The 16,460-nt window shown below is 37.6% G+C and overlaps 2 protein-coding genes across 8 annotated transcripts in view; one reads left to right on the top strand and one right to left on the bottom strand.

Annotated features, from left to right (window-relative positions):
• Positions 1-5,165, top strand: part of LOC101214104 (probable LRR receptor-like serine/threonine-protein kinase At1g56140) — a 64,020-nt gene extending 58,855 nt beyond the window's left edge. For all 7 annotated transcript variants that reach the window (XM_011656158.2, XM_011656155.2, XM_011656156.2 and 4 more), the window contains one exon: positions 4,542-5,165. In XM_011656158.2, the coding sequence (XP_011654460.1) occupies positions 4,542-4,877 (336 nt within the window). In that variant the 3' untranslated portion in view covers positions 4,878-5,165. The remainder of the gene's footprint in view (positions 1-4,541) is intronic.
• Positions 5,166-8,587: 3,422 nt separating this feature from the next.
• On the bottom strand, positions 8,588-11,391 carry LOC101213861 (pentatricopeptide repeat-containing protein At3g49730). Its single transcript, XM_031885978.1, has 2 exons — positions 11,252-11,391; positions 8,588-11,004 (listed from the first exon to the last, which is right to left on the bottom strand). The coding sequence occupies exon 2, from the start codon at positions 10,754-10,756 to the stop codon at positions 8,831-8,833; it is 1,926 nt and encodes a 641-aa protein (XP_031741838.1). The 5' UTR covers positions 10,757-11,004; positions 11,252-11,391; the 3' UTR covers positions 8,588-8,830.
• Positions 11,392-16,460: the final 5,069 nt, after the last annotated feature.

Here is a 16,460-nt window from a genome sequence, read left to right as displayed (position 1 = left end):
TTCTTCTTATTAGCATATAACTCATTTTTTCTCAACACCTCCAAAACTACTTCCATGTGAATCAAGTGAGTTTACAAATCCTTGCTATAGATCAATATGTCATCGAAAAATACCAACACAAACTTCTGAAGATGGGGCTTAAAAATCGCATTCATCAAAGATTGGAATGTAGATGGAGCATTCGTTAGCCCAAATGGCATTACCATTAACTCATAATGACCCTCATGAGTTCTAAAGGCTGTCTTCTCAACATCTTCAGCACACATTCGAATTTGATGGTACCCTGCCTTAAGATCAATCTTGGTAAACATGGCAGCTCCATTTAATTCGTCAAAAAGCTCTTCAACCACTGTATAATTATCTTCTTCCCCTGATGTACAAATGACAGTACCAAGTTCTTCCAGTCAATTTCAGTTATCCCTAAGGAATATAACCAAATGTCTTCACATATTCTCAAACTCATAGCTCGGTGTTCAACCTTAGCGCTGCTCCTAGCCACAAACTTTGCTTCTTACTCCTCCGAGTTAAAAGATTGCCTAAAAATAAGTACAATAATTGGAGGTCGATTTTCTGTCAACAACAAATCAAGCCCAATTCAATTCAATATATGCCTCAATGGTTTTTCCATATGTCTATCTAAATATCAACCATTTACTAGGTGTAGTTTTCAAGTATCTCAGAATTCTATTGACAGCTTCCATGTGTTCCTCATAGGGAACCTAACAATACTTACAGCAAAGGAAATATCAGGACGAGTATGGGACAAATAAATCAATTTACCCACAAGGCACTGATATTGTTTTTTTATCAACTGAAACTTGATCATCAGAGTTTCCTAGTATACAGTTAAATTCAATAGGAGTGTCAGCAGGGCGACATCCCAACATACACGTCTCAGTTAGCAAATCAAGGGTGTATTTTCTATGAGACACGAAGATGCCTTCTTAACATCTGGCCACCTCCATTCCAAGGAAATATTTCAGATTTTCCAAATCCTTGATTTCAAATTCATCATCCATTCTTTGCTTTAGTTGACTGATTGATTTATGTCTGATCATCTCCAAACAAAACAATGTCATCCACATAAAATATTAGAATTGCAATCTTCCTTGTCTTGGAAACCTTTGTAAATAAAGTATGATTAGAGTACTCCCTGACTGTACCCTTGGGACTTGACAAAGGTAGTTAATTCGTCAAACCATGTTCTAGGTGATTGCTTCAGACCATACAAGGGTTTCTGGAGTTTACACATATGCTGACCATACTGAGCTTCAAATCCAAGCTTGAGCTATGTAGACATCCTCCACAAGGTCTCCATTCAGAAAAACATTCTTAACATTCAGTCAGTATAGAGGTCAATTTTTGTTTATAGCAACAGATAGAAAGACTAACAATATTCAACTTAGCAATTGGAGAAAAAGTTTCTAAAGTCAACACCATAGGTTTGAGTAAATCCTTTTGCAACTAACCTTGTCTTATGTCTGTCGAGAGTTCCATCTGCTTTGTGTTTGAGAGAGAACACTCATTTGCATCCCACAGTTTTTTATTCCTTGGGTAGAGCACAAATCTCCCAAGTTCTATTCTTTTCAGGGGCCTTCATCTCTTCCATGATAACATTCTTCCATTTAGGACACTCTAAAGCAGTGTAGATATTTTTCAGTATTACGGTAGAGTCAAGGCTTGCCGTAAAATCTCTGAATTGTGGAGAAATTATCATAGAAAACATAATTGCAAATGGGATGTTTAGTACAAGATTTGGTACCTTTTCCCAAAGCAATGGAGTCAAGAGAGGGATCATACCCATCAAGGTTCCTAGTACGACCCTATTCAGCTTCGTTATTAATGGTTCCTGCTCTGACCTTAGTCTTTTCACCATTGTTCATTTTTTCTGTATTTTGAAGAACAGCATCATGAGACTTGTCATTCTCACTCATCTTATTATTAATACAAGGTTCAGTAGGATTGGAGTCGGCAGCTGACTAGTAGGGGACCCAACTTTCTTTATGAGATTTCTTCTGTAATACGTTATCTAGGGAACTTGGTTTGTGAGTAGGACTATGGGATGAGGATTGATGTCAGACGCGGTACTAGCAGTAGGTTCAATAAATTCGAAGGTGTTAGACTTTTCACTCACACTCCCTTTGAATATGGCTAATGGGAAAGTAAGGTCGGTCCTCACAGAAAGTAACATCCATGGTAACAAAGTATTTGGCAGATGAAAACATTTATAACCGCATTGATGAAGAGGATACCCAACAAATACAAATGCTTAAGCCTGAGGGAAAATTTTGGTTTGATTAGGGTCGAAATTAAGGACACAAGCGGTACACCCAAACACACAATGGGGAACTTCATAAATTAGACGAGTAGAGGTGTAGGACTCCTTAAGACAATCAAAGGGAGTCTGAAAGTGGAGGATATGCGAAAGTATTCTATTGATTAAATAAGCTACTGTAAGAATAGCACTCCCCACCAGTAAAAAGGAAAGGAAGTAGATAGCATAAGGGAACGGGCTACTTCTAGAAAATGACAGTTTTTTTGCTCGGCCACCTCATTTTATTAAGGATTATAGGTGCACAAATTTTGGTGAACAATCCCCTTGGAGGTTAGAAATTCACTAAGGTTATGATTTTGAAATTTCTGAACATTATCACTCCAAAGAACTGCAATTTTGTATGGAATTGTGTTTCAATGGTGATAAAAGTTTTGGAAAATAAAAGGAAATCTCAGATTTATCGGTGATAAGGTAGACCCAGGTAAGACAGGTGTGATCATCAATGAAAGTTATAAACCACCGTTTTCCAGATAAGGTGGTCACTTTGGAAGGGCCCCAAATGCCACTATGGATAGGGGCTAAGAAGCACGGACACGGATACGAGACAAAATACAACACGACACGAACACAGCGACACCATATTTTAAAAATCTAGGACACAACACAGCAAGGACACGTTTATTAAAATATTCATTTTTAAAATATATATATCATTGTTATAGTAAATGAATTAATGCAATATTTATATGCTTAAAAGACTTAGCTTAATGTATTTAATGCTCAAAAGTTATTATTATTGTCATATATGTGTCTTTTTAGTCGAGTCAATCAATATTCTATGCATGTTTAATACATTTGTTGGACTAGCAAGCGTCCAATAGATGTCCACCAAGTGTTAGAGTGTACAAGTGTCTGATATGTGTTCGTGTCCGACACGCTATCCAAACTGAAGTGTTCATACTTCTTAGGATAAGGGTAAATGGTTGTGTGGCTTTATATGGTTGTGAGGAAAATGTAACCCGATGTTGTTTTGCCCGAATACACACGTCACAAGATAGAGAAGAGACATCATATAAATAAAGTTTGGGTGGCCCAACCGAAAATGTCATAACATACAATCATGTTCGAAAGTGCTAAAATAGGAAGACTGTAAACTAGCCCTAGAAATACTACTATCAGAGGTATCATCTTCAAGGATGTAAAGTCCCAAGCACTATGTCGAGCAATGTCAATCGTCCTCGAGCTCATGTCTTGAAAACAAACAGATTCAAGTAAGAAAATAGATTTACAATGCAGCGCACGAGTGATCTTGCTTATAGTTAAATGGAAAATTGTAAAATAGTTTGAGCCCATGCTAAATATTCTGAAGAGCAAGATCGTCAAAAGGAACTATTTGTCCTTTGCCAGCAATCGGGGCTAAGAAGCCATCGACTATCCAAATTTTTTCATTACTGGCACAAGAGGCATAAGAGATAAAGTGCTTTGAAGAACCTAGGAGAAATTTATTTTTAGGATTATTGGCTGTAAAATAGCAAAAGAAGTTTGAGATTAATCCTAGGAGAAATTTGGAGGGAGCATGAGAGCAAAACTTGCCAAATAATACTCTCAAGAGAGGGTTCAAGATCCACATTATGTGAGAAACTATATATGCGAAAGTGATGACCATGGTAAACCAAAGTGAAAATATTTTAGATCAAAGAGTTATATTGGTTAGTACTTCCAAAACAATTTAACAAAGATTTCAACCATAGAGGAGTCTAATTTGACTACTCGCTCAATGCTTGAGTCAATTAGTTGATTTTAAGAGGAAATCTAAAATAGAAACTTTATAAGGCATTTCATTTATGAGATAGACATCTAAGTATTATTGCTTCTCCCCGTAAATATTCATAGAAAACATGTAAGCTTGACCAACATCTAGCTAGTATATGTTTATTTTTGTGTTCAACAATGCTATTTTGTTGTAAAGTATCTCGGAAAGTGAATTGGTGAATACTGCCTTTGTTTTTAAGAAAACATAATCAAATGTTCATTGAAATATTCGGTTCCATTATCATAATGTAACATCCTTATTTTTGTTTGAAATCGGGTTTCAATCATATTATGAAAGCATGCAAACATCATTCACTTCTGAACTTTTTTATGGTAAATTTCAGAGGGACTTCAAACGTCAACATGGATTAAATAAAAAGGGTTCAGAAGAGTGATTACTTTTTGCAAACATGCAACCTTTTCCCGCTTTGAGTATATTAATTTTGTTTTGCAGGCTTGGTACCTCTATGAAAACAATCGTGAAATCGAGTTGCTAGATTCGGATTTGTCGACATTCAATGAGGATGAAGTAACACGAGTTATTCGAGTAGGTCTAATGTGCACTCAAACAACCCCAGCTCGACGGCCATTGATGTCACGGGTTGTGGCAATGTTGTGTGGAGACATTGAAGTGGCTGCTATAACTTCAAAGCCAGGATACTTAAGTGAATGGACCTTCGATGACTTGGTCACTTCTACAAATGATGCAACTACAGAAGGATCCAGCACTACCCATCAAGGTTCTTCAAGTTTTAGCATCCATGCTAACGATGCAACCTCTTCAAATTAAGGCAATCCCATACTTTAAATTATGGCTTTACTATACTACGTTATTTGGAGACTTAATTTACACAAATCTGTATATTTTTATCAATTTTTCAGGTTTGTTTGGTTCGTTGGTAGTTTAGTTCACAGACCATACAATAGTGATTCTTAGCCTTAAATATATTGTAGTATTTATTTATGTGTACAAACAATATCCCAGATAGTAGATGTTTATCATTGTGTAGTTTAATTCATAGACCATAGAAATGTTACATAGTTTATTATAAATAAATTTGAGTGTCCTTGCAATTCACCTACAAGGAGTACTTTGCCTTGTCTAGACAGAATGCCTAGACGAGTTGCTTGATATTATGCTTGTGTATCCCTGGAAGTTTGTAATACACCTTGTATACCACCACATCAAAACACCTAAGACTCTTCTGAATGCTTTCACTAATCAGCTCGTCTATTGTCAACACGCCTAAGACTCTTCTGAACGCTTTCACCAATGATCGGCTTGCCTGTTGTCAACACGCCTACTGCAAAATAGTTAAGGAAGAAGCTTGAGTCGCGATCTCGCTTTCTTTAAAATATTTTGCGACTCTGCTTCTTTATGCAAATAGATTTCTAAAGTTTTGTCGTCTTCACGACAAAACAGTCGTGTTCTTCAATCAGTTTTGCACTGGAAACTAATTAGAATCTCAACACTTAAATGAACACTTTGATTGTTCAGAAATCTCACAAAGAAAGTTTTTCTTCTTTTTCTCACACTTTTAAAAACCGAAGAATGAAATGTGTTTTTTGTAGAGTGAGAAGACTAAAAAAAGAGACGGTAATTAATTTGGGAGAATTAATTATGGAAACGTTTGTTGTTAAGGGAAGATAATGTTGGAAATTAGATGTAAATGGTAATATAACATGGAAATTAGATGTAAATGGTAATATAACATTTGATTATGTAATTATGTGATAACGATCATGTCATTATTACATCTTATCTTGCCTAGTCATTACTTTATGTGAAGATATTCTAGTAAATTGCATAACTAATTCTATCGCGTAATCATGATCAATATCACATAATTCGATAACTCTATCTCTATCGCATAGGACTTTCAAAACTATGATTCGAATAGCTGAGTCCAGCAAAAAGAGTTGACTCCATTAAGGAGGTGAAGGGGTGTGGATATGAAGTCATGATTGCAGCTCAGTTGTGATATGTGTGTGGGTCTTCGAGCAGAAGGGTAACTTTGTTTTCTTATTCCATTTAAAGGACTATAGGGAGGTTAATTGAACCAACACATGTTTATGTATATCTATGATTTAATTAATTATTTTATTTATTTATTTTTATTAAATTAGAGTCCATTAATAACAAAATGTTTTTCAACAATACATTTTATTTTAAACATGTTTTTTAAAATAAGTTTAAAATTTAAACCCTCAACGTTTTGTTAGACTTTTTTTATAAGTGTTTATATGTGAATTCGATTTTTAAAGATTTCTCCAAAATATATTACTTTATAAATAAATTTTTCGAAAATGCATTATTTTAATTTGTCAAACACTACTATTTTTTTTAAAATAGTTTTTTATAAAATTAAAAGCAAACACACTCTTAATAATTTTTAAATTAAATTAAATGAAATCAATAACTATTTAGGAGTTATGGAGGGACTCGGATCCCACGTGTTCCAAAGGTCTCTCTTTCTCTTCTTCATACTAAAGAGGGAGAAAGTTGGTAACTTATATATAAAAGTTGTATTTCTATACTTTTCAAATGTGCTTTTCTAAAATAGCAAAAGAAAAATTATAATAATAAAGTTTATGTTAACAACATTTTTTAAATTTATAAAAGTAACCAATTTAAAAGTAACGATCCTTTGAAAACCCTATGATTAGTCCTCCGATAGCTTATAATTATTATCTGGTATCACTAATTTTATCATATTCGTAATATGCAAAAAAAAAAAAAAAATAGTATCATGAACTGTTTTTTTTAAATGATTTGACAATTTGATATAATTTTTGTCTAAAGCATGTTTAACTTTTAGGTTTCAATATTTTAGATTTTATAATTTTTTCTAATGTACTAATTTTCTAAATTCCAATTGAATTTGGATAAAGTTCGTGCCAGCCCATACCCTTGTGCCAAAATGATGGGTCATTTTTTATATTTTTATAATTTTTGAACTAACTTTGGAAATTTTGTGGTTAAGATAGAGTAATTTGAGATTTAATTAAGTCTATAGATCCCAGAGTTGTAGCTTAAATCAATTAGTGACAAAATGTTTATAAATAACTTATTTAAGCACGAATTTCAAGTTAATTTATTCAAGCAAGCTTTTAGCTACATTAAAGCATGATTGAGAATCAATTTATTTTTTCTGTTTACAATGAGTTATTGAAGCATGAGATTTGCTTCAAGCATAAGGCTTCTTAAGATTTTAAGTATGGGATCTTTCTTAAATATTTTAAGCATAAGTAATAGTATTGAAGCATCAGATTTAGTAAATTATTTAGGGGTGTGTTTGAATTATTTGAGCAAGTTAGTTTTAAAAAGTTTTATATTGCTTTATACTCGAGATATCCAGAGATAGTTTAGCTTCTACGAAAGTACTTATGTATGCACACAGTAATTTTCGTTGTCGGTGTTGAGTCTACTCTCTGACAACGATACCGTCAAAAGTGCCGAACGTGCCCCACTACAACGAAGACGTTGGAAGTACTAGTTGTGCCCTATTACAACGTAGTCGGATGGATATTAGAGTAATGAGAAAGTTTTACAAGTATATATATGTTGCTTTGCTAAGATTTATTTATATAATGTTTTCCAAGCATATTTTATTTAAATCAGTCACTCACTAGGATTTAGCTCATTATTTCAAATGTTTTTCACTTTTGAAGTAGAGTTTGTGACTCTGAAGTTTGACTTACTACTGCTAGTTTGATGTCCAATCTTTGGTTTCTTTTATTATGATGTATCTTGATCATGCATCCAGGGTTATGTTGAGATGTGAGGTTTTGAGAGAATAATTATGTATGTCTTTTGTTTACCGAACTGGACTTCACACCTTTTCATAGGCTTCAAGAGGAAGGTGTGGGAGGGGTGTTACACTTAACCATTCTAATTTTGAATTCTATGTTAGATTTTTAGGATTACCACTTCACAAGAATCTATCTAAACCTCTCAACAATAATTTCTGTAGCAGAAGGATTCAAGATCATTATGGGAAGCTCATCAGCTTCAACATCGCTGGGCACATTATCAATGTTTTCGTGAAAGCCTCAAATTTTAACCTAAATTAAGGCGTATTACCATATTTGAGATCATTTAAATCGAACTAAGACTCCACTTTGTATTAATAAATAGAATAAACGGAACTATCCAAATTATAACCCTCAAACTAAATACATTGCTTTGTATTTACTGATGCCGGGTCATTTGATTGGAAGATCAAGAAGGTTCTAAACAAATTTTAGATTACTGAATTTCTTCCATATAGAGTTTTGCTGTATGGAAAATAAAGTCTTCCATTATTTGGATTTGTTAAGCTTTAGACAGATAAAAGTAAAACTGCATTGTAAATTTGTTTTTATAATGAAGAAGATGCTTTATCCTCTTCATCTTTGGCTTATCATATTTTAAATGGTGTATGGAACCAAGAATGATCTGTTCTCTTGCTCTAACAGACAATGATCACTTTTCAATTCGTAAACACAAATGATAACAGATGGGTTATAACTTATAGACATCCATCTTCATCTTTTAACAATATCTTCATCTTAAAAATCAAAAACCCTCTTTTACTAACGTACATAAAACATGAATCCGCTTCATCGGGTGATAAACAAGAATCGAAGTATGAAATCTAGCAGAAAGACAAAATGAAAAACACAGTACCTAACCCTCCATCCCAGCAGTAAATCTTTAACAGAACTACAAAATGAATCATTCATCAACACAAGGCTCTCAAATTACAGGGTTTTAGTTTTCTTGTGCATTCCACTCCAGCCACGTCTACGTGCTCTTCTTTTCCTTCCATCTATTTTGGCCTTGATTTTCTCTTTTAAATCTCTCTCCCCCCGCCTCTTATACATCTTGAAAGTGATTTGCCTGTCTGCAGCCATCTTCCTCACCTTCTCTGTGATCTCAACAGCTAGTTGTCTGTGGAAAAGTTTCTTCAGGCCACGCATTAGCTTTGCAAAAGTGTCTGGCTGTGGCATTAAGTCCGCATCCATCATGTCCAAGCAGTACGAACAAGCCTCCTTCACATGCCCATTTGAAAAAAGTGCGTGAATCCAAATTGTCCAAGCACTGACATTAAGTTCACATCCTTTGGTAGTCATACAACTCCACATGTTTTTTGCCATTTCAAGCTTTTCAGCTCTCAAAAGAGCATTTGTTAACTCCTTCAAAGTACCATACTGTGGAGCAGATAATAAACCTCTTTCAACCATTTCTTTGAAGTAATCACAAGCTTCAACTAGACAACCTTGACTAAGAAACCCATGAACCATCAAAATATATGTGTCAAGACCTGGATTAAGCCCACCTGCTTGCATTTCACCCCAAAGTCGAACAGCTTCCTTAAGGTCCCCCAACTTACATACTAACCTTATCATTGTATTATAGATGTTAAGGTCTGGTACGCAACCAATCTTCCTCATTTCTTCTATGAGTTCCATACACTCTTCCAGCTCTTCCTTCTTTTCATGTGCCATCATTATACACAAATAACTCAACTGACTAGGATCATGGCCTTTCTGAATCATATCATCCAGTATCTCATAAGCTTTGTCTGTGTTCCCCCACTTGCAAAATCCACTAATCAGAGTTGTATAAGTGACAACGTCTGCCTCACATCCACTCCCTTGCATCTCAGTGAAAATACGCATCGCCTCATCCATCTTTTCTGTTTTACAGAAGGACTGAATCAAAATTGTAAAAGAAGCTGCATTTGGGCCACAGTTCACTTTCTTCATCTCTGCTAAAAGATCAAAAGCATCCCGCATTTTTCCTGCCTGAGCATACCCACCAAGTAAATTGTTATAAACCACAATGTCAGGCTCAAAACCAGCTTCCTTTATTTGGACCAATACATGTTTCGCCTCCATAATCTTGCCTTCTCGGCACCAACCATACAACAATGACGTGAAATGTCTCAAATTTGGATTGAATCGAACTCTCATATCCTCAAATAGCGAAGCTGCTTCTTTAACACTGCCATTTTTACACAAAGCATCAAGAAGACACCCAAATACGTATTCATCAGGCTCGCACCCATACTTAGGCATTTCATCAAGCACCTCAACTGCTTTCTTTACCATTCTGACGGAAGCGAACCTCCTCATCAACACAATAAACACTTCGGGGGTTAGCATGTATGGATTCTCTTTTCTCATTTCCTCAATCAACGCCCAAACAGCTCCAAATTGTCTCATCTTCCCTAAAGTTTTGATCATAGCTTTGTACACTTCATAACTATGCCTATAACCTGGTTGCTTCGAAGCCCAGACGAAGAACCGGTAACCCAAGTTTCCGGCATCGCCACACCGGCTTAAAACTCGTTCTGGAAGACCGGATCGCATAATTACACCTGATTCCTGCAGCGCAAGCTCGAGTTTCGGAACCCTGGTATGAAATTTCCTTAGAATCCGGTACACCTTTTCGACGTCGACAGAAAATTCATCGGCATCTCTATCATGGGCGGATTCATGCGGAGTTGTTTTCAGGTGAATAGGCCCAAACCCTCCACGCTGCGTTGTACCATTCGGACTGGTCTGAGAACTTATTAGAGAAAGAGACAAGTGCGGTTTTTTAGGAAGGAAGATTAATGGGCTGTTCGATTTCGAAGATTGCTTGCTGAAGACATGAATGGTTCTGTGGTAAAATCTGTGCATTTTCTTAATCCTCCATCCTCCTCCCTCCACCAAGCATTGCAATTTTGATTTTATTTATTTTCAGATACTATATACATGTGGCCACTCATGTCTATGCCTCCCCCATTTCCAACATCCCACCAAACAAAATGAAGTAAATCAAAATGAGAAATTCTAAGAGTGACGATCCACAACTAAATCAAGTAACAACAGGGAGTGCAAAGCTGAGTCTATCTAATCTCCATAACCAGAGCACACTTATTTATAACCTAGAATTTGAGACATAAAATCCATAAAATAAAAATGGGAGAAAGATATGTGATAGGCCGTGAATCACAAGGGTGTAAGTACATAAATTTCTGATTAAAACGATATGTGCAAGAGATGTTGAAGAGAAAAATAAATTTGATTTGGTTGAATCGAATGAATTTGGAAGGGTAGCAGCGTTGGAGTTCAGACGGAATGATTGAATTGTGTGGATGAATGAAGGAGAAGAAGAAGAAGAAATTCGCGTACCTTGAATGGAAACAAAGAAACCCCACAGTTCAACATGAAACTAAGGAAGTTAGAACAGCTTTCCGGGTGAGTTGATGGAACTTGGAGAAAAACGCCCTAGGAACCAAAATTATCAAGCACCCAATGGGACTGGACCAAAGTAGGTGACTCATTTGACAGCTCAAGTGTGAAAATAAACACAACTATGGCCGAGTTGAGCTCTATTGTCGGAGGTAGGTCAGGTGTGTCACAATTGCAACCTTTCAAACTTGAGATAAACGATTGTGCAACACTTGTTTGACCCAGTCAACAAGTCAGCCGATCAAAATCCGAAAACTAGGAACAAACTCACATTACGATTCAACCTCCCGTCACGTTTTTGAGAAAATATTTTAGAAAACGTGAGAGAGAAATAATTGCATTGAAATCGTTGTTAAAACAAGCATTGAAGACCGTCAATTGCAACAAAAAGTTTAGATTGCAAAGAGTGCAACAAGATTTGGACGGGGATTCAATTATTGTGTCTCACTATAGTACATTTTGGACTTTTTCAGCTATGGTAGACTTGCATATGAAAAAGGATGAAAAGTCACAGCCAAGAATTATTACATAAAAGGGAAAGCAACTAGCAAAACTAAATATAAGACATAAATATAAGATAAATCATGGCTATTTAGGCAAACAACCATAGGCAAACATCACCGTGGACAAGTATGCTCGTTACATTATTCCCCACTTAAACAGTTGACGTCTCTGTCGACTGGTGAAGCTTGAACTCCTCGATCTTCTGCGTTCAGGCTTCTAGGTCTTCGACACGTTTCCAACTAGTTTCTTCCACAGGAAGGTTCTTCCACTTCACCAAGTATTCGTGGATCCTTTTTGTGGGTCTTCAGACCTTCCTCACTCGCTCAGCTAGGATCTCTTCAATTTCTTTATCCTCCTTCTGACTGAGGTCAATTGTTGGTCGGACTACGACATTGCACTGCATGTCGTCAGGATCTTGATGGCAGGGCTTCAAGTTACTCAAATGAATTACTAGGTGAATTTTCATCCATGTGGGCAACGCCACTCTGTAAGATGTACTCCCTACCCTTTTCAGCACTTCCACAGACCCCTCGTATTTTCTCACGAGGCGTTAGTCTTTGCGTCCCCGAAATCGAATCTGTTCTGATCACAGTTTAATGAGGACTTGGTCTCCGCCGGAAACTCAAGGGGGTGGTGCTTCTTATTTGCCCACTTCTTCATCCATTTCGAGGCCTTCTATAGATAGGCTTGAGCGAGGTCCGTTGTCTGTTTCAATTCTCTAGTAAAGTTGTGAGTCTGGGGTTCTTCCCCATATATGAGTGATCAACAAGGTGCGGCAATACAAGTTGTCTACCACAAACAATCTTAAACGGGCTTTTTCTAGTGACGAGCTCATTTGAGCATTAAAACAATATGGGGCTACATGCAACAACTTAACCCAATTTTTCTGCCTTGCATTAACAAAATGGTGCATATATTCTTCGAGCATGCAGTTGAACTACTTGGTCTGACCATCTGTCTGAGGATGGTAACTTGAGGACATATTTAGACTTATCCCCAAGAAAGTGAATAGTTCTATCCAAAAAGTGTCAATAAATCTACCATCTTGGTTGCTCAAATGCTTGTCGGTACACCACATAACTTGACAATGTGTTTAAAGAACAATTGGGTTGTCAATTCAGCGAAACACAACTTGGTAGTGTGAATGAAAGTTGGCATATTTTGAAAAACGGTCTATGATGACCAAGATGGTCTCATAATCACCAACTGTAGGGAGGTGGGTGATAAAGTCCATAGAAATACTCTCTCACGGTCTTGTTGGTACTGGCAGGGGTTCGAGAAGTCCAGTAACTTTCAATTTATCGATTTTGTCTTATTGACATATGAGACATGTCTTCGTGTATTGCATGACGTCGTCCCTCATACTGGGCCAAAAGTAGACCTTCTTCAGTAAGGCATATGTTCTCTGCTATTCGGGATGGTCGGCCCATAGAGTGTCATGAAACTCGTATAGTAATTTCTTCCTCAAGTCCCCTCCTCTAGGAACATACAGTCGCATCCCCTTTGTTACTAACATGCCATCTTCAACCCAAAATTGTCTTGTCTTACCCATCTTAGCTAAACTCATGACATTCTAAGCGGCAAAATCTTTCTTCAATAATTCTCTCAAAACATCGTACATTAAGCCATCAATCTGACTCGCGTAAAGATGCGCTAACATGCACGGAGCCACATGTTCACTTCTTCAACTAAGCGCATTGGCTGCCTGATTGCTCACCCATTTCTTGTGCTCAAACTCAAAATCAAACTCGGCTAGGAATTCTTGCCACCTTGCTTGTTTTGAAATCAATTTCGACTAGGTAAAGAAATGGCATGTAGCAATGTTGTCTGTCTTCACAACAAAAGTAGACCTAAGTAAATACTATCTTCAGGCCCCCAAACAATGTACCACAACAAGCATCTCCTTTTCAGACACCGTGTATCTCCTTTCTACGGCATTGAGCTTACTGCTTTCATAAGCGATGGGGTGTCCATTCTGCAGGAGAACACCACCTAACGCATAATCAGATGCGTCGATCTCGACTCCAAACAGTTGGGTCACATTGGCAATCCCAAGAACTGACCTCTTGATCATAGCTTGCTTCAACTCATCGAAGGCGACCTAACATTCAAGGGTCCAACCCCATGAGCTGTCCTTTTTCAACAACTCGATCAGCGGGCTTGCTCTTTTGGAGAATCTTTTCACGAATCTCCTATAATAGTTAGCTAATCTGAGGAAGGAATGCAAGTCGATGACTGACCTTGGTACTGTCCAATCACGTATCGCGGCAATCCTTTCCTCCTCCATACCAATTCGACCATACTCAATCACATGACCCATGAAATTTATCGGTTCCTGCGCAAAGGAACATTTTTCTCTCTTGACATATAGTTGATTCTCCTTTAGTTTCTGGAAAACCCTTTGGAGGTGGTCCTTGTGTTCTTCCATCGTTGAGCTATAGACTACTATATCGTTAAGATAAACCACGACAAACTTGTCAAGGTATTCGTGGAAGATCTAGTTCATCAGCGTACAAAGGGTTACAGGTGCATGGGTAAAGACCAAATGGCATAACAAGAAATTCGAACACCCCATACCTCGTGACATGGGTCATTTTAGGCTCATCTCCTTCGACAATTCTCACTTGATAATAACTCAATCGTAGGTCTAACTTCAAAAAATATTTTTTTCCATGTAGGCAGTCAAACAAGTTAGTAATTATGGGGAGTGGGTATTTGTTGTGAATTGTGATTTTGTTCAGGACACGGTAGTCGATGCACAACCGCAAAATTTCATCCTTCTTTTTTTGGAAAAGGATTGGGGCTCCATACGGAGCTTTTGTAGGTCTAATGAATCCTGCATTCAATAATTCATCTAATTGTTTATGAAGTTCAACCAACTTCGGTGGCGCCATACGATAAGCATTCTTCGCATGCGATTTTGTCCCTAGCAATAACTCTATCTCATGATCAATCATTCTTCGCAGAGGCAGAGATTTGGGCAGACTATCTGGCATCACATCCATGTACCTCTCTGAGACACACAAAATGTCTTTGGAGATTGTCTCTCCCAGATTTTCCAATGACTCAAGTGGAATAGCCATAAACGTTAGTTCGTTATGAGCAAGGCCTTTCTTCAGTTGCATGGTCAAAATCATCTTTACCCCGTTAGACTGACAGATGTTTGTTTGTACAACGGTGGGTGTAAATCCAGTAATCACTAAACATTTGGTCACCAGCATTGGTATAACCTGATGTTCGAGTAGAAATTCCTTTCCTAGTACTACATCGAATTCATCCATTTTAACAACCACCAAGTCTATGAGGCCGTCACATGCTTCCAACCTTATCGTCGTTCGTCTTACCAGCCCAACAATAGGCAAGGCAACCGAATTCACGATCTTCATCTTTCCCATGTCTTTCTCCTAGTGGAGATTCAGCCGTCTGGCTTCTGCCTCTGTTATGAAATTGTGGGTCGCACCAGAATCCACCATAGTGCTCTTAGATGGTTTCTAGTTAACCCAACAGTCCATGTACATTAGACCCCTCTTAGTCGGCCCTTTGGTCTTCTCTACCTTCTTCTAGAGAGACGACAAAAATTTCAAGGCACCTATTCATTTCACCTTCTTCTATCTGGCCAATTTCTCCTTTGGTTTGACTCCATTTAACATCTGGGTCGAAGGCTAATGTGGCTTGAAAAGCGTTGAAGGCAATTCGATTGGGACACTCTCTAACAAGATACGGCCCTTTACATATGAAACTAAGAGGATGACTGGTTGTGTTTTGATTGTTGGGTCCTCGCCATTATTTCATGTATTTGTTTGAAAGGGTCTGCGGTTTCCGCTATAACATTTGTCCTCACCTACAGGCTTGAGGAAACTTGGGCGATTGTTCATGTTTCCCCCAGAGGAGGAACTCTGATGGCATCTTAAATCTTGGGAGTCACTGGATAAGTCAAACAACCGTTCGGCTGCTGCATATGCCGATGTGAGGTCTTGGACCCTTTGTTCATATAGTTTGGTCTGAGCCCACGGCTTCAAACCTTCGACAAAACATAAAACCTTATCTTTTTCGACATAGTCCCATGTTGCCAGTGTGCTTCAGTTTGCCCATTCCCTCCGAGCCAGTACTTCAACATTCTTAGAGAAGAACTGCGAAAGTTCTTTCTTTAAAGCATCCCACGAATCTATTGTGCAATGCCCTTCCTGAATGTCAACGTATTGGGACCTCCACCACAACTTTGCATCTATGCATGGTTGCCTACATCACTTTGGCCTCTTCGGTAACTGTACTTGTGGCTTTAAAATACTGCTCGATGTCAAAGATGAAATTCTCTAGCGCCTTTGCATCTCTTGCCCCACAAAAGGGCTTGGACTCAAGAATCTTTATTCTACCAATCGAGATTGCTCCTCTAGTTGGAGTCTGGTTGGCCAATGCTCGCATGGTATGGTTCATCTTTGTGTTCACCTCTGCGATTTCATTTCTAACGACATTGAGGGTAGTTCGAAAATCCTCTATCATGTCGTTTATCATTTTCAATATGTTCTTATGGGAGTTATCTAGCTCAATAACTCGTTTTTCCATATGGACAGCAAAGTCCGATGAACTGTCCCCACGCTCGTAGGTGACGTTTTCCGTTCTCATAATTCGGGATTCTAGAGTGTCA

Source organism: Cucumis sativus, chromosome 5 (genome assembly GCF_000004075.3).
Source record: "Cucumis sativus cultivar 9930 chromosome 5, Cucumber_9930_V3, whole genome shotgun sequence".
Classification (NCBI taxonomy): domain Eukaryota; kingdom Viridiplantae; phylum Streptophyta; class Magnoliopsida; order Cucurbitales; family Cucurbitaceae; genus Cucumis; species Cucumis sativus.
The sequence above is the reverse complement of the archived record's forward strand: the minus strand, read 5'-3'. Positions and strand labels throughout refer to the sequence as shown.